Raw genomic sequence first — 25,138 nt, 5'->3', positions numbered from 1 at the left:
GGTCAACAGCAGAGAGCTACCCTCATGGTATTCATTACTAGATAAATTTAGCAGAGAAATGATGAAGAGGGAGTCCAGAAGGGTCATCTGTCCAGCAGACTGACTACTCTCACTTGCATCCGGACCACCCATCCCTGAACCCCCACTGGACGCTGAGCAGAGGACGACGCTTAGAGCTTCATGGTGGAATATATTATGTCTTCTTGTGAGAGTGTCATATTTACACTTAATAGCATTTCCCCTTCCCTTCCTCAATGTCCTGAAAAATTGTCCACTTCACTCTGGAAGTTGTTGTTGTTGTTGTTGTTTTTTAAGATTTTGTTTATTTATTTGAGACAGCAAAGAGAGAGAAAGAGAGAGAGAGAACACAAGCAGGGGAGAAGGGCAAAGGGAGAGGGAAAAGCAAACTCCCCAATGAGCAGGGAGCCTGATATTGGGCTCCATCTCAGGACCCCAGGATCATAATCTGAACCAAAGGCAGACTCTTAACTAACTGACTGAGCCACTCAGGCGCCCCCACTCTGGAAGTTCTAAAGTTCTAAGCATTACTAGGGTGTTGAATTCCATTACATGACTCCTTTTCCTTCAGGATTTTGTGGCAGATTGTATTATTATCCCCAGTTATTCCTTCACTCTTCCCCTGCAAGAAGATTAAACATCCTCACTCACTGTTGTCATGTGACTTGACATTGAGTTCGCCCCAACTGACATTGGACCTGGCCATGTGACTTGCTGTAACCGAAAGATTATGAGCAGAAAAAGTATACTACGTGTTCTAAAACTTTAAGAGCCTTTCTGTTGTTGTAGTTGGCTTTGCTCTTTTCCCTCTGCTCCCTCAGCTTGAGACCTAGAATAAGAAGAGATGTAAAGCAAAGTACAGCCAAGCCATGTCACGGTAGCTGACCTACAACTGCCTAAAACCAATGTGAATTGGAAGAAATGTTGGTTATTGTAAGCTACTGAGATGCTTGGATCATTTGTTACTGTAGCAAAGTTAATATCTTCATACTTATCTTTTTCTCCCATAATTGGAATTTGAATATTTCTACAAAAAAATTTTTTTAAGATTTTATTTAAATAAAATAAGGCTCACAGGGAGCCTGATGCGGAACTCAATCCCAGGACCCCAGGATCATACCCTGAGACCAAGGCAGAGGCTTAACTGCTGAGCCACCCAGGCGTCCCTATTTCTATGAAATTAACAAGATGTGAAAAAGTTCCACATGAAGAACACTACTAATTTTATTGACAGGCATATAAAAAAGAAACCTAAACAAATACCGTGTTCCTAGACAGGAAGATTGTATGGTGGAAAGTTTCGGTTCTCTGCAAATTAACCTAGAAATTCAGTGTATTTTCAATAACTAGAATAGTTGAATCTGACATTCATCAGGAAGAACAGCCCCCAAAAAGTTTGAGAAAGAGTAATGACAGTCTTGCCCTACAAGATATCAAAAATGTATACTGAAGCTATAGAATCAAACAAGGTGATAGTAGAATAGGTTCTTAAGAGATTGGCAGAACAGAATGGAAAAGCCAGAGATGGGTACACATACATGATGATTTAACATATAATAAACATGGTATTTCCTCCCTGCACTACCCAGCCTGTCTTTCTGAAGTCCTTCCAATCTCAGAAAATGGTACATCCATCCTTCCCATTACTTAGACCCAAAGCCTTATGTATATGCTTATCCTCTCCTTCTCAAACATACCCATCCAAACTCATTAGTGAATCCTGTGTTAGTCCTGTCTTAAAAATAGATCCGGGGTGCCTGGTTGGCTCAGCAGTTGAGCACCTACCCCTGGCTTGGGCGTGATCTGCGGCCTCAGGATCGAGTCCCACACTGGGCTCCTTGCATGAAGCCTGCTTCTCCCTCTGCCTGTGTCTCTGCCTCTCTCTCTCTCTGTGTCTTTCATGAATAAATAAATAAAATCTTTTTAAAAAAATAGATCCAGAACCCACCTCTACCAAAACACTTTGCCCCAACTATCCTTATCTCTTGTATCAGTTACTTCTTTAGGGTCCTGGGAGCTTTGTGTTAGTCTTTGTCCCTTTATTGACCCTACTCAACACACCAAAGTGATCCTTTCAAAATATCCTAAGTCAGATCTTGTCACTTCTTTCCTCAAAACCCCTCCAGTGTTGGCCATCTCACTCAGATTGAAAAGCCAAAGTTCAGGGACACCTGGGTGGCTCAGTCAGTTAAGCAGCCGCCTTGGGCTCAGATCCTGAGATCGAGCCCTATGTTGAGCTCTGCTGAGCAGGGAATCTGCTTCTCCCTCTGCTTCTCCCCTCAGCTTGTGTGCTCTGTGTGTGTCTCTCAAATAAATAAATAAAAATTTTAAGCCAAAGTTCTTAATGCTAACTCATAATGCCCTCTTACCCATCTCATTAGATAAGATTTGATTTTACCTAATGCCACCTTACATTAGCCCATTGTACCCAAGTCACATGGGTCTCTATGCTATTTTTTGAATGGATCAAACATATCAGATTATTTGCACTTACTCTTTTCTCCACCAGGAACACACTTTTCCCAGATGTCCAAGTGAATTGCTTCCTCTCTTCCTTCATGTTCCATATCAAATGTTATCTTATTCGCGTGATCTTCCCTGACCACCAAAACTAGTTACATAATTTTCCTGGTGCAAAATGAAAACACAGGGATTTTTGTTATTGGAATTTCAAGACAACAGAGCATTACAACATTCAACATTTGAAAAAAAAAAACATTCAACATTTGGAAAGACTCAAAGCTAACACGCATTTTTTTTATCGCTTTATCTGCTATACATTAAGCCACTGACACAAAAGGAAGACAATTAATTTTTATTTAAATAAAATATGAACATAAAACTAGTTTTACATTTCTGTTACATGCAGTAAGACACTATGATCATGTTGGTTCAATATCCATTATAATTTGTCTACACAATATTTCACAAGATATGAAGCAATAGCTATCAGAAAAATAATGATACTGTATCAAATGATGTCAATGATTTAACAGTAAATTTCCTAAGCTTTCTTAAAGGTGTATTGTCTTCAAAAGCTATAAACCCCTCAATTGATGGTTATGGAGTTGAGAGCCATCCCATGTTCTCTTCCTGTCACAGAATATTTTATTTCTAATACTTTTTCTGAATCCAAACTTAACCCATCCCATTTTTTATTTGTGTGATATTGTTATTCCAGAAGGCCCATTACATGATGATGTTTAACCAATCTGGACTTTCATTCTATGGCACAGAGTTTCATGTAGATGTATTACCAATATGTGTGTGTGGCACTGTTTGAAACTTTCCTCATCGTGTCTGATAACAACAACCACAACAATGTAATAATAAGTAGTATATAATACCTTTGGAGATGTTGATCTTCTTTTTGATTGGTCGGTTCATTGGAACCCAACTCAAGTTCACTTATTGTCTACCAAAGAAATCAATCAATGCCATTGAATTATTTTAATTCAGTTTTTTTCTGTTTAATTCCTGTTTTGAGAAGGATTATTAATTAGCCAAATGATTGCTTTTGGGGGGACTATTCCACAACCCTTTTGTGAAATGAGCATATTGCATGTGTGCTTTCTTAATTGACTGCTGCTTTCTGCAGCAATGTTATGTTAATGCTGCTTTTCTTAGAGATAAATGTTAGAATCTAACTTCAAAATTGTTAAGAGTTTTCCCCCTTCTGTCTAGACACTCATTCCACTCTCTGCTTGTTTCTCTACTCTTAGGCTAAAGCTCTAAATTATTGTTCAAATTTGGTGAAGTTTTAATTTTAAATTTTTTTAAAAAGCTTTTATTTATTTATTTGAGAGACAGAGAGAGCATGAGGGATGGGAGACCTGACGTGGGGCTCAATCCCAGGACCCTGGGACCATGACCTGAGCTGAAGGCAGACACTTAACCAACTGAGCCACCCAGGCACCCTTAATCTTGAATTTTTTCCCAAGTCCCCCTCAGGAGGAAAGAGGAAATATCTCAAATAACTCTTTGAATAATGATTTAAATGGACCTATTTCTCTTGAAGTCTTCCAAGAGTCCTGTCACTGTGTCATCCCTGTTAGAATATGGATCAACATAAATTATAAGATATTCATAATGTTTGCTTTCCATAATTAGATTTTATTTACGGGAGCGTGTATTATCTGATATTTAAAAATTAATAGAAAAAGGTTTAAAAATTTCAACAACAAAAGTTAATTTGCAGAAAAGAATATTTATTAAGATGTGCCAGTGTTCAAGAGCACCTGGGTGGCTCAGCTGGCTAAGTGACTCTTGATTTTGGTAGAGGTCATGATCTTGGGGTTAGAGGATTGAGCCCTGCACTAAGCTCTGCGCCAGGTGTGAAGTCTGCTTGAGGATTCTCTCTCAGTCCTTCTGCCCCTCCCCTTGCTCTCATTCTTTCTAAAATAAATGAATAAGGGGCAGCCCGGGTGGCTCAGCGGTTTAGTGCCTGCCTTCAGCCCAGGGCCTGATCCTGGAGACCCGGGATCGAGTCCCATGTCAGGCTCCCTGCATGGAGCCTGCTTCTCCCTCTGCCTGTGTCTCTGCCTCTCTCTCTCTCTGTGTGTGTCTCTCATGAATAAATAAAATCTTTTAAAAAAATAAAATAAATGAATAAACCCTTAAAAAAATAAAGGTGTGCCAATGTCCAAAATCCTTCAATGTGACCTTTTAAAAAATGTTTTCAGTGTATAATAAACTAGCTGACTATTCTTTGAACAGTCATTTACTCTTAAGAAGGAGGTTTTTATTCTAAGCATTCATAGAAAATTCTCTATAGACTTTAATGAATATCACGAACAGACCAAAGATATTGTCACATGCATTTTTATCAATCAGAGGTCAAAAATAACAATATTTCTGTCAGTAGTTTGTAACTTTTTATCATCCCTCAAACACCTCTCCTGAACAGCATACCTTGAAAGATTATGTGAACCAAACTACAAATACTAATTATCAATTTATTTTTGTATGCTTATGAATCAAGATTTTATATTAGAATTTTCTAATTTCCAAGATAGTAATTAATTAATTGCAACTTTATAGTGGAGAGACTTGGTAGGCACTGACTTAAGTGACTGACCAAAGTTAATATAACCAATAATGGGAAAAATAGATCTCATCTGCCCCTGGATATGATGTACTAAGACAGACACAACATTGCTTTTTGTATTACTGCCAACAACGTATGACATGAATCTAATAATGAGGAAAAAACATCCAACAAACCCAACTGAAGAACATTCTACAGAATCATCTGCATCCTTCAAAATGTCAAAATGATGGAAGATAAAGACAGACCCAGAAAATTTCCCAGATTAAAAGAGACATGGAAACTAAAACACAACATGTGAATAGAATCCTGAATCAGCTCTTAAAATTTTTAAGTTTTTCCTAAAAAGGACATTAATTGGATAATGGCCAAAATTTGAATAAGGTTTGTAGATTTTAAATAATGGTACTGGTACTGTATCTATGGTAATTTCCCCTTGCTTCACCACCTGTTTTCAGTAGATTCTGCAAGATTGTAACAGAACATGCCTAATGCCCTCCTTAATGTCCATTACCCAGGGGCATCTGGGTGGCTCAGTGCTTGAGCATCTGCCTTTGGCTCAGGTCATGATCCAGGAGTCCTGGAGTCAAGTCCTGCATCTACCTGCAGGGAGCCTGCTTCTTCCTCTGTCTATATCTCTGCCTCTCTTTCTGTGTCTCTCATGAATAAATAAAATCTTTAAAAAAAAAATGTTCATTACCCAGTCACCCCATCTCCCCATCCCTTCCCCTCCAGAAACCCTCAATTTGTTTCCTATGATTAAGAGTCTTTTACGGTTTGTCTCCCTCTCTGATTTTGTCTTGTTTTATTTTTTCCTCTCTTCCCCTCTGATCCTGTTTTGTTTCTTAAATTCCACATTTGAGTGAGATCATATAATTGTCTTTCTCTGATCAACTTTTTTCACTTAGCATCATACCCTCTAGTCCCATCCATGTCTTTGTAAATGGTTAGATTTCTTTTTCTTTCTTTCTTTCTTTCTTTCTTTCTCTCTTTCTCCCTTTCTCTTTCTTTCTTTCTTTCTTTCTTTCTTTCTTTCTTTCTTTCTTTCTTTCTTTCTTTCTTTCTTTCTTTCTTTTTTTATGGCTGAGTAGTATTCCAGAGGCTTGTTACTCTGAAGCTTGTTGTGAGAATGGGAAGATGTCCTGGGTCCTTTTTTGTCCAGACTCTCAGGCTTAGGCCAGTCTGTGAGTCGGGGCTTTGGCAGTTAGGCTTTCTTAGCACCCCTGCCCTCTCCCCATGACAGTCAAATGCTACCTTGTATCTCTGTTTTGTCTTGTCTGGGGAGGGGGCTGCGAGCCGGAGTGGTCTGTTCCCAGCCCAGCAGGATCAGACTTGGCTTTGTGTTACTATTTATATGGTATTCCTGGGCCCAAGAGGATTTCCTGGGGCTGCCTAAGGGCTGATGGATTTTGTAACTACTCCTCTCAGCAGGGATCCTTGTCTGAATCCCATGCTCCGCATCAGTGGGCAGAATGCCTGTCCCCAGAAGCAGGTGACCACTGATCAGGCCTGTGTGCCTGCACCACAAAAGGGGTCATTTTCTATTCTCCTGCTCTGCTCTTGCTCTGATGTCTTTCTCACGAAAGCCCTCAAGGAGCTTCTGGCTGCTGGGGAGGCTGACATTAATGGATTATACAAGTAGATATCAAATTACAACTTTGATAAATATTAAGAGTCCTGGTTTTTATAAGAGTGTATGAGAAAGAGTAGCCTCTTCCGGAAGTATTGGCAGGAATGGCGACAGAGTACCAGTCAATCAGCCACAGGACCAAGCGGAAGACCACACTCCCAGCACCGAAGGATCAGCATATAAAAAGTCCCCATGGCAGGGTAATTTGGCCTGTTCTTGGAAACAAAAGAAAACAAGACCAGGGTGGCAGGAGGCCAGTGAGTGGGAAGAGGGTATGAAATGAAATTGGAGAGATAGGAGCCACACCATGCTGGGTTTCTTGGGCTGGTTAAGGATTTAGTCTTTATTTAAAGCAGTGGGAAGCTACTGGAGAACTTTAATTTAGTGTTGGTGCTTGGTAGAGGGAGTAACTGTAATTTGATTTGCAAAAAAATAATATTTAAGCAATATACAGTTGAGATCCTACAATATTTGTGTTTTACATATTAAAACCTTTGAGTTTTTGAAGATAAGCCAGAGTGTGCCAGAAGGGATCACAAATAAGAAAGTAAATAACGTTTGAACTACTCAATGATATGCCAATATTTTGTATTTGATTATAGAACGGGCACTGGCAAGTGACCTCTCTACACTGTATTAGATGGGTATAAGTTGTAATTCAAAAGAAATTTTAAATTAACTTAGGGAGTCACATTTAAAGACATGGCATTATATTTAAAAATTATGAGCAAATCTGTATTCAGAAACATTTATTACAAGTATATTTAGTTTGAAAGTGCTACAAAATATGTAAATCAGATATTTGTTGAATGCTTATAGGGTGCATAGAACAAAATAAAAATAAATATAACAAAACGAAAGATATTGCTTAGATATAATGTTTTATTTGATTAAAATACTTTCCTAGGATAGTAAATTCTGTGACTTTGAAATATATATGGTATTTTACTACTGTCTTGTCTTTTATACATCCTGGCATTATCTTCTTTTAGCTCCAATTATCATATATCCTTTTTCTGGAACTGTACTATCTACAACTAGACTGTCGTTGCCTCTCCAGGAAATATCCTCCTACATCAAAATCTGCTTAAGACTTATCTTCTCATAAATAAAAAAAAGAAAAAAAACTTGTACTTAAGTTTATTATTTTTTGCACAACCTATAGGAAATCTACTTTTGTCTCTTATCGTTCCTACATTATTTTAAAAATACATTGTAGATGCTAATGATCAAATAATTCAATAAAGTCTCTTAGTAAAAGCATGTTTACTCTAAAGTTATTTTGTGGGATGCCTGGGTGGTTCAGCGGTTGAGCGCCTGCCTTTGCCCCAGGGTATGATACCAGAGTCCCAGGACCGAGTCCTGCATCAGGCTCCCTGCATGGAGCCTGCTTCTCTCTCTGCCTATGCCTCTGCCTCTCTCTGTGTGTGTCTGTCATGAATAAACTAAAACTTTTATATATAATTATTTTGTAATTTTTAAGATACGATACTTAGTTCTATTAAAATGTGCATATATTTATATTTAATTCACTTGTTTATATATATTTTCACTTGTTTTTAAAGGCACTTATGTCTTTTTCTTGTTTTCTTCCTTCAAGCATAAATATTTCAAGGCACAGACTGCAGGTTCATTTTCCTTGATTACTCCTCCATATACAGACCCCAGTGATTCACACGTGGGCGCTCAATTTATGTTTAGGAATGATTATGGTGGTGGTTCTTAACCTTTTTCTTTTTGTGGCGTGCTTTCAAATAGTAGAAGTTTTGGTGATCTATTTGAAGGCATTACGAACATGAAGTAGCTTGAAACAAGTCAACAATAATTACAGAGTGATCACTACTACACTATACAATAACATCTCTCAGTATTTGTGCAAGCATCTTAGGGCCTTGAAGGTGTTCTATTAGAAGTTCATTGAGCAAAACTGTTTCATATTTTATTAGATTGATATTAAAATGTTTCTTACTTCCTACTGGTAGCTAATTATGCAACTGCTGTACTGAGCACCACAGAACGCTTGGCATGTAACAACTCCATCCAAACCTCTGCACTAAGAGACTTGACAAATTTTAGCATGGCTTTAGTAGCTTAAGACCATGATCCTAGATTTACCCCAGCTCCCTTAAAATGCCTGCCTGAGAAAGCTCAACGCTGCCTGCATAATTTACCAGTTTGTTCTAACCAAAACCTCATAAGAGGACTGTGAACTCCCTCTCAGAGCAGTTACTTTAGAAAGCTTGCAATTATAAATCCGTTTTCTGCCCTTTGAGATGTAAATCTGTGTCCTAAAACTATTTCCTGAAGGACTGGAGAGCTCTCTCTTTGAAATGCAAAACTTCAGGGAGATAACTCTCACCCTCAGTCCTTGCATCTGTATAAATAAACAATTTCCTAAAATTCCACGTGATAAATGCTAAATGAGGGTAAGGGCCTAATTTTGGTGTCTGCCTTGCTTCAACGTGTACCACTGCTCCTCTCATAAAGATAGAAGTTTATTTCTCCTCCAGATAAGCTTCAATTAACAAATCCAAGTGTTCCAATCATGTGGACTAATGCTTCTTAACACCCTGCCTTTTCCTTAGCACACCCAGCCTTTTTTTTTTTTTTTTTAATTTATTTATTTGAGAGAAAGAGAGAGAGCACATGCACAGAGACAGAGGGAAAGAGAGAAGCAGACTCCCGGGTGAACAGGGAGCCCAATGAGGGGCTCAATCCTCGGACCCTGGGATCATTACCTGAGCCAAAGGTAGACACTTAACCGACTGAGCCACCCAGGCACCCGCACACCCAGCCTTTTAAAAAATCTCTATCCTTTTGTTTCAGGGAAGTTGAGTTCAATGACCACTGGACCATCTTCCCTATTGCAATAGTATTACTGAATAAAATTTGTCTTTTACTCTAGAAAAAGGGTCTAGCTTTGTCTCTGACAATAATACGGTGCATTACCTGCTTAAGTCAATATTCTCAGTTTTTGCAGAAATATATTTTACGTGTTGATCACAGTTTGGTAACATTTGCACTCAGGAAGTAAGCACTTGGCTGCTGCCAGTAGGATCTATGTTAGGAGACAATGTTCCATGGGTCTCCTGTGTTTGTGTACATCTTGTTTGCTGAGGCACCAACTGCCTTTGTTCCAGACTGTCTTCTCAAAGATGTTTGTGGGTGAACAACCTTGGAAGATAAAGCTAGTGTTTCTTTCTGGGAAAAGGCAGGTTTATTTATTGTCTAGGAGAATAAAGATGATGCCTCCTCCCTTGTGAACATGAGTCAAAGAGGCTTACTGCCCATTATAAAAGACTTAGGTTCTCTGACCTTAGTTGAAATTTTTTTCCTTAATGAAACTCACTGTGTGGGTAATTGCCATCAGGCCCTCTTTGCATTACTCTGTGGGAATTGGGCCTCAGGGAGCCCATAGCCCAGAGATCACAGAAGCTGGATGATGCAACCTGGAAGTGTGGGCATTAACTCCAATTCCCCATGGAGGAAATTTAACCAATGGGAGAGGAGGGAGCTGGACAAATAAATCCTTCCTCCTTCCTTTTTACTCTACATTTTTAAAATCCTGATTTAAAAATTATTTAAATCTCCTATTATGAGAAATTTTGATGTTGCCAAAATTTATTTGAAAACCTTATTTCCATGGGTTTTTTTAAAAGATTTTATTTATTTATTCATGAGAGATACAGAGAGAGAGAGAGAGAGAGAGAGAGACAGAGACAGAGACACAGGCAGAGGGAGAAGCAGGCTCCATGCAGGAAACCCGACATGGGACTCCATCTGGGGTCCCCAGGATCAGGCCCTGGCTGAAGGTGGCGCTAAACTGTTGAGCCACTGGGACTGCCCAATTTCCATGGTTTTTAAAAAATATTTTAAGAATGTATTTATTCATTTGAGAGAACGAGCAGGTGGGGGGGGGGAGAGGGAAAAGCAGACTCCCCACTGAGCAGGGAGCCCAATGCAGGACTGGATCCCAGGATCCTGAGATTGTGACCTGAGCCAAAATCAAGAGTCAGGTGCTTAACCGACTGAGCCACCCGAGCACCCTAGTTTTCATGGTTTTATGTTTTTCATATGGGCTGAATCTATTTTCTTAAAGTTTTCTCTATGGTTGGACAGTTAGGTTTCCTTAGTTTTATCATTTTAAATTATGCCATAGTAAATATTTTGGTACATGTGCCTTGATCTGCACTTTTTATTATTACAGTATGACAGGTAACTAGCTGAGAAATTCGTGAGTCAAAGCATAAGAACATTTCAAGGCTCGGGATGCCTAAACTGCTTCTAGAAAAATTTCTTGGAATAGGAACAGTATGATTCGATCTATGATTTTTACAGATAACTTGGGCTGCAGAATCTAGGGAATGGATCATTAGAATTTGAACTGAACTACGACAATGGATAGAGGGTGTGGATGTAGAGATGGGGATGGAGTTCAGGAATATTTCTAAAATAGAGTCAAACGGAGTTGGTAATTGGATATGGAAAGTGAGAAACAGCGAGGAAGTAAACACAACTGCCTAACTTTCCAATCTGCCTACATGGAGGAATACTGATGTCAATACAGAAAAAGAAGATGGCAAGATGTATAGAAGTAGAGAAGACAACTTGGTTTGCGACTTCTTTTACCTAAATCATATACCAGTTTCTAGATGCTTTTGGTGAAATCTAACAGGCACTGGAAAATATGGTTACTGATGGACAACATCTGTTGCTTTGGTTTGCCTGGCATCTGGGGCTAGCTGTAGAATTCTTTTCAGAGGAGGATATTTGGGTGGCAAACTGGTTAGAAGTTTTGTCTTAGGGCTGCATTTATTTAGCAAACACCTGTTACTTTTCAAAAAATTAGATTGTATATGTATTGAGTTACGCAATAGAGGTTGGCTAATACTAAAGCATCCAAGTCAACCCTCAGTAGCCACTGCTGGCTTCCATTCCTTCTTATTTTGGTAATATCACTTCCGTTTTCCTTGGGAGCATCACCCCCTCTCCCACTCTCCCTTCCCTTGGTTTTAGAGCACCTGGCACCCCCTATGGATCTGAGGGTGGGCTCATATCTAAACTCAGGCAATCAGAGCCAACAGGGCTGAAGTCTAGGAGTTTCCAGTGGAATCGCTGGGGGGAAAAAAGTTCTTTCCATAGGGATTTTCTAAGAGAATATGATGTAGAACTGGAGCTGTTGGCAGCTATTTTGCTTGTCTGGCAATGGAGTCAACCCAAAGGAAAATAGAACTGATGACCTGGTTCTGAAAACCTCACTTGGGTCCTAGGATGCCAGCTTTAGTTTCAGTTCTATGTGGCATTCAAATTCTCTTTTTAGGGATCCCTGGGTGGCCCAGCGGTTTGGCACCTGCCTTTGGCCCAGGGCGCGATCCTGGAAACCCGGGATTGAATCCCACGTCGGGCTCCTGGTGCATGGAGCCTGCTTCTCCCTCTGCCTATGTCTCTGCCTCTCTCTCTCTCTCTCTCTCTGTGTGACTATCATAAAAAAAAATAATAATAAATTCTTTTAAAAAATTCTCTTTTTATCTTAAGCCATTGTAGTGGGTTTCTGTCACGTACAACCAAGAACAAGAAGTTCTAATACAGTATGGGGGATCAGAAAAATGTTTAATTTTTCAAAAGTTTCAACTATTCCAGAAAAAACTAAGAGGAGGTGCCCAGGTGCCTCAGTTGGTTGAGCAACTGACTCTTGATTTCAGCTCAGGTCATGATTGTAGGGTCATGGGATGGAGCCCAGCATGGGGCTCCGTGCTGAGCATGGAGCCTGCTTAAGAGTCTTTCTTCCTTTCCCTCTGTTCCTCCCACACACCTGCTCCTGCTCTCTCTCTCTAAAAAAGAAAAAAAGATAAAACTAAAAGGAATCCTGCTGTGACTACACAAGTATTCTCTTTTATATATAGTAGCTGACAAGTATGTATAGAACACCTCCCCTGTTAGTGCCAGGAGTCATGTTAAGCTCGGTAAATAAAACAGGCTAATTGAAAGTATAGTTACAAGAAATATATTTATGGAGAGCTTATTAAAATACTATTACAGTTTATAAGCTGGTTGAATTAGCTAGCTAGACTTAATATAAATTTTGGCTTTTATATTTTATATACTTGGCTTTGTATTTCTTTCACAGACCTGAGGGTAACCAAAATCCATGGCCAGCAAATGTTATTTATTTGAATTCTGGAAATATTTTAAATGCCTGGAATATAAAACTCCATATTAGGAACTCGAGTTTCTTGGTATAGATTATCAAAGGGTACTGGAACTTTTATTTAAAGTGTCTCACAAATGTCCACCTGTTGACATGTAGAACTTTGGGGGTCTTTCTCCTGCATCCTTATTTGCACTACTTGCAAAGATGGTGGAATATCATCTAGTAGTAAAATCTTGATTAAGCTTCCTGATGTGATATTAGTAATAACAGGTTATGTAAAAGTGTAAGGGGAAGAACTAATAAGGTTTGGGGTTTTTCCTATAATATTCATGAATGCTTCATTTTTTAGCCACCTTTGTGTCTCATCTCTTTTGGTCTTTGTCGGTTGAGGATGCTGTAATTAAGCATGTTTTTGCTTCACACTCCACCCTTGGGTCATTAAAAATTGTAATGGAAAATATGATAATGGAAAAATAAATTATTTAAATCTGTTATTAATATGAGTGTTTCAATATGTATCATGGGATTCAGAAGACATTGTACTGAAAAATCTGAAACAGAAAAGACTATTTCTTATTCTTCACCATTCTATGCCTCATAAAAATTACATGTAACTAGCAATTAATATACCCTTAATATATGGCAATAAAATATTTCATCTTTTCTAAGTTTACTGCTTAAATTTAAGTAATCATCAAGTTTTTCTTTTTCTTACCAGGGGTTTTCAGGGAACTCACTAGTGAGTTAGCAAACAGATTCTTGAGAAAAAGACAAACAAATACAGGGCCATGCCTGGGTAATTCAATGGTTGAGCGTCTGCCTTTGGCTCAGGTCGTGATCCCCAGGTCCTGGGATTGAGGCCCACATCAGGCTCCCTGTAGGGAGCCTACTTCTCCGTCTTTCTGTGTCTCATGAATAAATAAGAATCTTAAAAAATACAGGTGACAAAGAGAAAATATACATGCCTTTGTTCAAAGAACCCCACACACAGGCCTTTTCATGGCTTCAGAGCCACTTCTTAGGCCTCGGTTCTCTTTTCCTTTTAGCAAGTGCTCAATCTGAATTCTTTTCTCCTGAAATTGTTGTTATCCTGAGTCAAACACAAGCTGTGGAGTGGGGCATGTTTTCCCCAATCTTGCTCACCACCCCCTTCTAATTCTCGGCTGCTCCTAGAAATTAGGACAAGGGCCCTTTTCATTATAAAAGTTTTATGGCTAATCACTCTGGGAATAGCAAACATAATAGGTTTGAGGATGTGTGAAAGCTTAGAAACTTTATGAAGTCCTTACACTCACTTTCTTCCTGCATCATAGTTCCTGGCTACTCTGTTTAGATGATTATGTACAGTGGATTTGATTTTTACTTTCAGCCTTTCTAGTGTTCACCAAATCTGTTTGCACCTTCAGAGTTTACTCTTCATGACATTTATGTAAATGCCTTGCTCTGAGACGGCCCTTCCCCACCTGTAGACTAAAAATCACAAGCAGGAGGCAGAAAGGTATTCTGCATCTTTGAGGAAGTAGAGACTGGGTAACACCCATTCCAACGTATGGGTTTCCTATAGAAAACAACACCTTTGTGGGGACCCATTTCTTGAAAGGATACAAGTTTACTGTAGTTTTTGTCAGATTTCCAAGTTTTGGTATTTCCTAGGGAAACCAAAACTGATTTATTTTTTACGAATTTTTTTTTTTTTTAATTCATTTGATGGGAGACAGAGAGCAAGTGCATGTTTGCACATGCAGGGGGAGAGGGGCAGAGGGAGAGGGAAAAAGCAGGCTCCCCAACTGATCAGGGAGCCCAATGAAGGGCTCTATCCCAGGACCCCCGGGGATCAACACCTGAGTCCAGGGACGCCTGGGTGGCTCAACCGTTGAGTGCCTTCCGCCTAGGGTGTGATCCTAGAGTCCCAGGATGGAGTCCCACATTCCACTCCCCGCATGGAGCCTGCTTCTCCCTCTGCCTCTCTGTCTCTCATGAATAAATAAAATCTTAAAACAAAGCAAAACAAACAAAAAAACAAAACCTGAGTCCAAGGCAGATGCTTAACTGACTGAGCCATCCAGGTGCCCCAAAACTGATTTTTTAGGCAGGGAGGACTCACGTTAGTGTTTTATGAGTATTTTTATGTTATAAACTTCATGGCTATCATCCTGCAACTACAACTTTTTAAAATATGGTTTTCAGGGGCACCTGGGTGGCTCAGTCTGTTGAGCATCTGACTCTTGATCTCAGCTCAGGTCTTGACCTTAGGGGCCAGACTTCAGGCCCCACATTGGGCTCCATGCTGGGCATGGAGCATACCTAAAAAATAAATAAAAATATGGATTTCTAATGATTTTTACAGATATTGGTAAACCTTAGCATAACCCTGTGAGAAAGGAGGGCACTTAGAAAACTGAGTAGGAGCAAAACTGTCACGGTGAGGAATTCATTGCTCCCAGTAATTTTGTTTCTTTCAGGCACATTCTCCAGGATCACGATACTCAAGCCATCTCAGTTCACCATTATTACAATGCAAGAAATATCAACAGTTTATTGGTATTCGAATAGTATTTTTAAAAATAATAATAAACTCAGGTACCATAGCTATTTATTATGAAATCAGCCCCGGCTGCCATCTTGTGATCTACATCCTACAGTCTGCCCCCGCTTTAACCTCACCTGCACAAAGGGAGCACCTGGGGGGCTCAGTGGTTGAGCATCTGCCTTCATGCTCAAGGAGTGATCCCCGGGTCCTAGGATAGAGACCCGCATCCAGCTCCCTGCATGGAGCCTGCTTCTCCCTCTGCCTCTCTGTCTCTTATGAATAAATAAATAAAATCTTAAAAAAAAAAAAAGGTCAGGTTTTATCTCCAATGTCTGGTATAGTGAGCAGTATGAAGCAGCAAGAAACATACACGAAGTATCCGGGAAAACATGAGATTAGCATCCTGGTCTGGACTCTCCGAGGCACAAACACCGGAGCCCCGGTCGGTCTGGATGGAGGCCTCGGGAGACAGCCAGGTGCTTCCCCGACTCCTTCCTGCAGCAGGAGGTGGGCGGGCGGGAGGCGGTGAGGAGGGGGTGTTCCGCCAAGGGTGCGCTGGGGTGGGGGTGGGGGGAACGGTGTTCCGCCAAGGGTGCGCTCTGGGCGGTGGGGGGGGGGGGTGTCCGCCGAGGGTGCGCTGGGGCGGGGGGTTGGGTGTTCCACCAAGGGTGTGCTGGGGCGGGGGGTGGGGTTCCGCCAAGGGTCTGCTGGGGCGGGGGGTGGGGTCCGCCAAGGGTCTGCTGGGGCGGGGGGGAGGGGGAGGTGTTCCGCCAAGGGTGCGCTGGGGTCGGGGGGTTCCGCCAAGGGTCAGCCAAGGGTCCGCTGAGGCCAGAGTGGGGGGTTCCGCCAAGGGTGCGCTGGGGCGGGGGGGGTTCCGCCAAGGGTGCGGTGGGTTTGGAGGGGTCCCCACCAAGGGTGCGCTAGGGCGGAGGGGTTCCGCCAAGGGTGCGCTGGGGCGGGGGGGGGTGGTTGCGCCAAGGGTGCGCTGGGGCGGGGGGGGGGGGTGGGGTTCCGCCAAGGGTGCGCTGGGGCGGGGGGGGGGTTCCGCCAAGGGTCAGCCAAGGGTCCCCTAAGGGTGCGGTGGGGCGGGGGGGGGGGTGTTCCGCCAAGGGTGCGCTGGGGTCGGGGGGTTCCGCCAAGGGTCAGCCAAGGGTCCCCTAAGGGTGCGCTGGGGCGGGGGGGGGGGGTTCCGCCAAGGGTGCGGTGGGTGTGGAGGGGTCCCCGCCAAGGGTGCGCTGGGGCGGGGGGGTTCCGCCAAGGGTGCGCTGGGGCGCGGGGGGGGGGGTCCGCCAAGGGTCAGCCAAGGGTCCCCTAAGGGTGCGCTGGGGCGGGGGGGGGTTCCGCCAAGGGTGCGGTGGGTGTGGAGGGGTCCTCGCCAAGGGTGCGCTGGGGCGGGGGTGGGGGTCCGCCAAGGGTGCGCTGGGGAGCGGGGGGGGGGGGGTCCGCCAAGGGTGCGCTCGGGGCTGGGCGGCTCCGGGAGAGCTCAGCGCTTGAGGGCAGCGGGGGACGCCCGGCAGGGCCGACAGGACCGGCCGGGTCTCGGGGGAGCGCGACCCCGGCGGCGCCCCCGCGCCCTCAGCGTCCCCGCGGCGCCCTCAGCGTCCCCGGCCGGCGAGGGGCGGGGCCAAACGGGCGCGGGCGGCGGCGGCGACGCGGCTGGGGGCGGGGCCGCGCGGGGCCGCGCCGGCTGCTTCTCTGCGCTCGGGGGCGCGCGGCGCGGGCCGGCGGGGCTGAGGGACGAGGGACGAGGGACGAGGCCGCGGCCGGGCGCGAACGCCGCGGGTGACGGGGGCCGCGAGCTGAGGCGAGGAGGCGGGGGGCGGGGCGTCGCTCGGCTCGGCTCGGCTCGGCTCGCTCGGCTCCCAGCCGGGGCGCTGCGGGGCGGCGGAGAGCAGCCGCGGCGGGCGCGGGGTGCGCGGCGCCCCACTTGACGGCCGGCGGCGCCCGAGGCCCTCGGCATGTTCCGCGAGGCGAGGGCTCTCCTCCCGCCCGTGGGCTGAGGCGGCGGCGGCGGCGGCGGCGGCGGCCACAAGACGCGACATGCACCTGCGCGGCGCGGCTTAGAGGACGCGGCAGGCGGGGAGTCCCGGCCGCCCGGCCGCCCGCCCGCGGGGGGTGCTTGCTTCGCCCGAGCCGGAGCGGCGGGGTGGGCGCCCCGACATGGCGGCCCGGAGCGCCCCGAACTGCCACCTGCGGCTCGAGTGGGTGTACGGCTACCGGGGCCACCAGTGCCGCAACAACCTCTACTACACGGCGGCCAAGGAGATCGTGTACTTCGTGGCGGGCGTCGGCGTGGTGTACAGCCCGCGGGAGCACCGGCAGAAGTTCTACCGGGGCCACAGCGACGACATCATCAGGTACGGGCGGCGGCGGCGGCGGCGGCTCGCGGGGGCGGCGGCTCGCGGGGGCGCGGCCTGCGGGCGGCTCGCGGGGGCGGCGGCGGCGGCGGGGGCGGCGGGGGCCTCGCCCCACACGGCGCCCGCCCGCGTCGGGTCCCGGAGCCGCCCTGGCGACACCCGTTGGGTCTCTCAGGGCTGCGCGCCCCTCGGTCCCTCTTCACATCTACGGCGACCGGCGCGGAGGCCCCCTCGGTAGCAGTTTATGCCCTTAAATCCCGCCGCAGATTTCTCGTTCACCGGGTTCTTCACGGCGGCCGGGAGCGGGCGACCCTTCGCCGCCGGCGGAACGAGTTCAGGTTCCGCCGCCTCCCGTGGCGGGGCGCGAGGGGAAGACACCCGGGCCGCCCTCACTTGGTAGGGGCTCACGCTGAGGAGGCAGCCGAAGGCGATTCCACCGATTTCCGCTTCTCTCGTGTTCTCTACTCCTAAATAAGTTGGGTTTTATTTAAGTTATTATTATTTTGCATTTTAATTCTTCCTCAGGCGTTATCGTTAAAATCGGTGTCAATGCTTGTTTACGTTTTAGTGAGCGGTGTGTTTGAACAGTGATTTCCAATCAGTGTCTCTGCAGAACTTTTTTTTTTTTTTTTAAGATTTTTATTTATTTATGAGAGACACAGAGAGAGAGAGAGAGGCAGAGACACAGGCAGAGGGAGAAGCAGGCTCCATGCAGGGAGCACGACGCGGGACTCGATCCTGGGTCTCCAGCATCACGCCCTGGGCTAAAGGCAGGTGCTAAACCGCTGGGCCACCCAGGGATTCCGCAGCAGAACTTTTTTTTTTTTTTTTTTTTTTTTTTTGACAAAGTTAAAAGCTGCAGCAATTATTCTAGGCCACTGATTATACTTCAAACACAACATTGTTGTCCTTGACAGAAGGAGACTGTATTCAGAAACATTTTGAGAATGTGTGTGTGCTGCTTCTGTTTTGTTGTTGTTTTCTTTTGTGTGTTTTTTTTTTTTAACAGATTCCATGATCTGACTTGGTTGCTCAGTTTTACTCCCTTATTTATGGTCCACAAGATTCAAATTGGGCACTTCAAAGCCAGTATCTTGGTTTGATATCTTGTAGGCAAGATGCTCTGGTACTTGAATTCTGTAAATAACAAAGTTGTTCTTCTCGTTGGCATCTCTGTACAGCTGTGGTCCCCTAAGAAGGAAAAGGAGACCTAAAGGTAGAGCAAGATGGAGTTAAAGATGAGGAGACCACAATTTGAGATTGTGGAATAGGAAATGAAGTGGTGTTTTTGTTCATTGGTTGTTACTCACCCCAAGAGTAGAACTTACCCCGTCCTTTGTCTTTTTGCTTAATTGTTTCCAGTTTTTCTTTTCTTTTCCTTGTGTTAGGTCTCCTATGGTACAGAGAAGTATAGTTTTTACTTAGTTGAAGCCGCCTTGACTGAAGCCTTCTTCCAGATACTCAGTTTGCTGGGTTGAGTTCAGTAGGTGGGGTAGACTGAAGGATTTTGAAGTCTTCTCGAGGTGCATTTGTATTTGTTTTTACCCCTCGGTAATTGAGAGCAGAAACTAGATATGATTTATTTGATGGGGTAAATTATGTTTTGTTCTTCCAGCAGCAGTTAAAGCTGTATTATATGTCACACTGCTTGAATTTTTGTAATTGTGTTTCACTAAATGGTAAGGAAAGTAATGCTTTTGTCTTCTTTTGGTGTATATAGTTGCACAGCCCATACATATGTCTCAAAATGACAAACTAATTTTTGCCATAATTGAATACATGCTTATGATTTTATGCAAGTGATTCATCCTTAAAATAATTTATAACAAAAAGGTTTCCCAAAAAATTGGAATGGGGTAGTGAAATATGAATCATGTAGCATCATGAAACCGGTGGCAAATATTTAATACCGTACTGCGATTATAACTTAAAACTCGGTGAAAGGGCCCTGGAAATTTTAATTCAAACAGTAATGACACAAATCATTCTTGTTTGTGAAATAGATAATATTTGCAAGCCTTTCAATTTTTTTCAACTCAGTGTTTGAAATGTAAGTATAGAAACTACTCTGGGAACATTCCGATTATATCACGGCAAAAAATGTAATACTTATAAATGTGATATGTGGTGGAAAACAATGTTGATGTAATGTTAACTTTAGTAATAAAAAGTCAACACTGTTTTTATCATGTTTTGTTTCCATATTTGATTGAAAATTATATAGAGTTTATTGGTCAAATGACTTAGTCTGGGGCTAAGATTATTCCAGAATGAACAGATGGTTGTCCTTAGGTTTTGAAAATATAAATATTGTATTGATTGTAAAGACTGAATCATGACCAGTCTGTCATTTGCTTACCAGTTCTATCATCTTACTACATCTAGTATGACACTACTAGGGGCCATTTGTCTTATCATTTTATCTTCATTGCTTGTAGTTGTCGTCTTTTTGCCGCATATCTATATATACTTCTCTAGTAATTTATCCTTTAATTATATTTATTGCAGTACTACAGATTTATGTAGAAATTTGTTTCAGTGTCAGAAATAATACAGGAATTTTAGGATCAATTTTTCTTTTTTTTTTTTTCCTGTGTCTCCAGTTACACTGATAAAATTCTCAAGCTATTAAGTGTTTATTACAGGTTTAAATTATAAAATAAATTATAAAATTCTAGACTACCAGTTTTAGCACAAGATGTACATCTATGGCTTGGTGTATATTTTTAAACTTTTCCCAATTGCCTTTCCAAAGGATGCAATAACTTGAAATTTTCTTTTCTTTTTCTTTCCTTTTTCTTTTCTTTTCTTTTCTTTTCTTTTCTTTTCTTTTCTTTTCTTTTCTTTTCGTAGACTCCACACTAGGTGGGGCTTGAACTCAACCCTCAGATCAAGACCTGTGCTAAGATCAAGACCTGAACTGGGGCACCTGGGTGGCTCAGTGGTTGAGCATCTGCCTTTGGCTCAGGGTGTGATCCTGGGGTCCCGGGATCGAGTCCCACATCAGGTTCCCTGCAGAGAGCCTGCTTCTCCCTCTGCCTACATCTCTTTCTCTCTCTGTGTGTCTCTTGTGAATAAATAAATAAAATCTTAAAAAAAAAAAGATCTGAGCTAAGATCAAGAGTTGGACACTTAACTAAGCCACCCAAGCACCTTTAAAATCTATTTTTCTGGTTACTTCCTAACACTTTTTTGTCAGGTTCTTTCTGGAAGTGGTGAATATTGCCATTTTCAAATCATTTGTCACCAGTGAAGACCATTGATGGGCTAGAGTTAGCTTAGTGGTACTTACCTCTGGTTTTCTTACATTAGTGAACTTCCACTTTGAACTGCCTCTGCCCATTGCTTATTTTCTAGGTACAGAATTGAAATTATTTATTTTTTTTAAGATTTTATTTATTTATTCATGAGAAACACAGAGAGAGAGGCAGAGACACAAGCAGAGGGAGAAACAGTCTCCATGCAGAGAGCCTGATGTGGGACTCGATCCCAGGTCTCCAGGATCACACCCTGGGCTGAAGTCGTCGCCAAACCCGCTAAGCCACCGGGGCTGCCTGAAAAATTTTTTAAAAAGATTTTAATTATTTCAGAAAGAGCGCCTATGTGGGGCAGGGGCCAGTGGGAAGGGCAGAGGAGAGGGACAAGCCGACTCCCCACTCAACAGAGGGCCCCACAGGAGCTCCATCCTGGGACTCTGAGATCAAGACCTGAGCTGAAATCTAGAGTTGGAAGCTTAACCAACTGAACTACCCAAGTGCCCCCTACCTTTTTTTAAACTTGGTGGATTTTACAAGGTAGTAATGAGCCTAAATTACATAATGTGTCTGAAATACTTTGGGGAACATACCATATTATATGGTTGCAGGTTAGAATGATAATTATTCGTAACTTTTAGATACTACTTTTTTTTTTCCCTCTTTAGACAAAAGTATGATGACTGTTTTCTTCAGTTGTGGTAGGTGGTGTCTTTAAGTAAGAAAACTGATCAGTTGACCAGTAAAAACCTGGTGAGTGAGGAGAAGCCTGGCCTCCTGGCTTTCCTCCCCAGCAGTGGCTGAGCAGTAAACTCTGATGGATTTGGTGAGAAAAAGAAAACAAAAAACTGATCAAGCCTCACTATAATCTAGTAAAAGTGGTTTTTAATATCTCTATAGTACAGGAATTGAATGATACAAGTCAAATTGTGGTTGGAAAAACAGTTCAGGATGTCTGATGATTTTATGATGGATCAGTATTTTTTTGTGTTCATATGGGTTAAAGGTATAACTTTTTAAGGTTTGGAAGGAATTACTGCAAATCTACTTGTTGTCTAATGTCTTCAGATGTATGGGCAATGCTTCCATACCTGGCTGATCATCAAGATCATTTAAAGAGCTTTTTGCCAATTTTCTAGACTTCTCCTCAGGTACACTAAGAATCCTTTAGGATTAGATTCTAGAGATTTTTTTTTAAGTGCCCCAGATGATTCATTTTGGGGAGCACACTGCTACCCTGTATCCCAAAACAGGCATGCTTGGAATTCTTAACATTAGCTGTTAGAGAAATGAATATAAACCCTCCCTTCAATCCTAATGCCATAATTTTCTTAAGCACTGTGTAATTGCAAAAATATTAGAATATATATATACACTTAGTAAAATGTGCCTATATTTAGGTTACTAGAATTTGGTTAGCTTAACTTCCACAGACTATATAATGATTATATTCTGTAAGATTTCATCTTATGTGTCTGAATATCAAAATATTTATGGTTGTTTTACAAATACTGCATTGTATAAGGGATAAAATTAAGAGATGTTTTCAGGGAAAGGTAGGAATTATCTGGAATAATAGTTCAAGTTGTCATAAATGTAAATTAAATGTATCTTTATTAAGGGAAAAGTCAAATTTTTAGATTTGCATTATAATAATTATAATGTTTCATTGAATATGCAGGGAACTAACAAAGTATACTTTGGTTATAAATGAAGGAAAACATGAAATAATAAATTCTTAGAATGATTAAGAACTTACTGTTCAAGGCCTTTTTGCACCTCAAAGAAATATATGTTTCTTCTGCTATCTGAAAGTAGCATGTTCCCATGAAACCTTTTGTACACCAAAATGGTGTAAAGCATTTAATTAATAAATAAAACAGTTACCATTAATTTCTATGGAAAAATTTTTGTGCATTCCTAGACCCAAAGATACCTTAGGACACATCTTGCTAATAGATGTGCAAACTAAATTGAGATATAAAGCACAAATGCTCACAGACACAGTTCAAAGCTATGACAGCTTGATGCTGGGATGCTGAATGTAGTTCCAAGCAAGGAGCTTTGGCGGGGCCACTTGCTCCATTTGGAGTGCATGCTTTGTAACAGCTTGCAGTAAAACGCTATTTTTGCTTTTCAACTTTTTTGTAAAAGCTAAATTCCTTTTCAGATTCTTTTCAGTTAGTGAAAACAGGTACTAATGTATGTCTTTTGTAAAAGTAAGGTGGTGTGACGTGAACTTTCAAAAAATGAGAGATACCTGTATTTATTGAGTATTAACTTTGTGTAAGGGTCCTGCCTTATATTCTGAGTTTAAGGACACAGTCAAGTAAAGAATTACTTAGGATACTATGTGTACTAGAGATAGCACTGATATACCTATAATCTTATATGTAATTAGGGACATAACAGTTCAAATGATGTTTCTTAGTGAATATAATACCTAAATTGGGTCTTTAAGTAAAACAGGAGAAAATGTCTTCAAAAGAAATGAGTGAGATTTTGTAATAGCATCTTGGGAAGGTATAGCATCATATGTGGTTTCATGTTAAGAGAGAATATTTGGAGGAGTTATTTGTACTCATCCTCTTCAGTTCTTTTTTTTTTTTTAAGGATTTATTTATCCATTTTAGAGAGAGAGCACAGAAACAGGAGGGAGAGAGGGAGAGGAAGAATCCCAAGCAGACTCTATGCTGAGCAGGGCTCAATCCCATGATTCTGAGATCACGACCTGATCTGAAACCAAGAGTCAGATGCTCAATCGACTGAGCCACCCAGGTGCCTCTTTTTCTCCCTTTCAGTCCTTTCTGTTTCTTCAGCCTTTCTGTTTCACCATAGCGACTCTTGTCAAGGTCACCAATGATCTCCACATTACCATATCCATTGGCCAACTCTGTTTTCATCTTTTTTGATTTATCATCATCTGCCACAGTTGGTCGCTCTCACCTTCTTAAGACACTTTCTTCAGTGGCATTTGGGACACATCTTAACATAGAAATAGGTATTTCTTGGTTTACGTATTCTTTCAGCAAATATTTATTGAGTACCTATTATTTACCAGGGGCTATTGTTAGCATTGGAGATAGATACAGCAGTGAATCAAACATGAAATTCTCTACCCTCATGGAATTTATATCTACTTGGGGGAGATGCAGAATAAACAAATATATTATCTGGTGTATATATATACTCATATAGAGTATGTATAGTATACGGTATATACATATATATATACAGTGGACCTTTGAACAATGCAGGGGTTAGGGGTGCTGATTCTCCTATACAGTTGAAAATCTGCATATAACTTGACTCCCTCAAAAGATAAGTACTAACAGCCTGCTATTGACCAGAAACCTTACCAATACTGTAAATAGTTAACACACAATTTGTATGTCGTATTTTATACTGTATTCTTACAATAAAGTAAACTAAGAGAAAAAGGTTATTAAGAAAATTCTAAGGAAAAAATCCTAAGAAAGAGTAAATACATTTATGGTACCATAGTATACTGATTTTTAAAAATCTGCATATAAGTTGATCTGAGTTCAAGGCCCAACTATATATATTGTGTAGAAGGGCTTAAAAAACAACAACAACAAAAAGAAAGTGAGGCAGAGACTAGAGAGTCTTGGGAAGCGTTTAGAGAGAGGTAGCCAGGAAGGCCTCACTGTAAAGTAAAAGGTAACACTAAAGTAGAGATTTGGAGATAAGGGAATGTGCTGCTGTGTGTTTATTATAAAGGAAGGACATTTCAGGCAAAGGAACTATCATGTGCAAAAGCTCTGAGGTGGGATGCCTCGTGTGTGAGGCAAAGTAAGAAAGTTAGTGTGGCTGGAGTGCAATGCCTTTGGGTGGTATTAGTAAGAAATGAGGTCTGCTGAAGTGATGGTGGTAGGACAGATTGCATAGTACTTTTTGGGCTGGGAGGATTTTATTTCATCCTTCCCATTTGATTATTGGAAGTTATTGGAACACTTTAACCAAGTTAGAGACATAATTTGACTTAAGGGTTTAACAAGGTCACTCTGGCTTCGATGTTGAGAACAGACTGAGGGAGAGGGGCAGGATGGAAGAAGAGAGGCTACTTAGAAGACTGTAGCATTAATCTAGCCAAGAGATATGTGTGGCTTGGACCAGAATGTAACAGTGCT

At 42.2% G+C, this 25,138-nt stretch overlaps 1 protein-coding gene across 3 annotated transcripts in view; it reads left to right on the top strand.

Annotated features, from left to right (window-relative positions):
* Positions 1-17,273: 17,273 nt before the first annotated feature.
* The window catches only part of EML5 (EMAP like 5), a 184,102-nt gene continuing 176,237 nt past the window's right edge, over positions 17,274-25,138 (top strand). For all 3 annotated transcript variants that reach the window (XM_072762201.1, XM_072762199.1, XM_072762200.1), the window contains exon 1: positions 17,274-17,733. In XM_072762201.1, the coding sequence (XP_072618302.1) occupies positions 17,537-17,733 (197 nt within the window). In that variant the 5' untranslated portion in view covers positions 17,274-17,536. The remainder of the gene's footprint in view (positions 17,734-25,138) is intronic.

The sequence above is a fragment of the Vulpes vulpes genome, chromosome 6, assembly GCF_048418805.1.
Source record: "Vulpes vulpes isolate BD-2025 chromosome 6, VulVul3, whole genome shotgun sequence".
In the NCBI taxonomy this organism is placed as follows: domain Eukaryota; kingdom Metazoa; phylum Chordata; class Mammalia; order Carnivora; family Canidae; genus Vulpes; species Vulpes vulpes.
The sequence above is the reverse complement of the archived record's forward strand: the minus strand, read 5'-3'. Positions and strand labels throughout refer to the sequence as shown.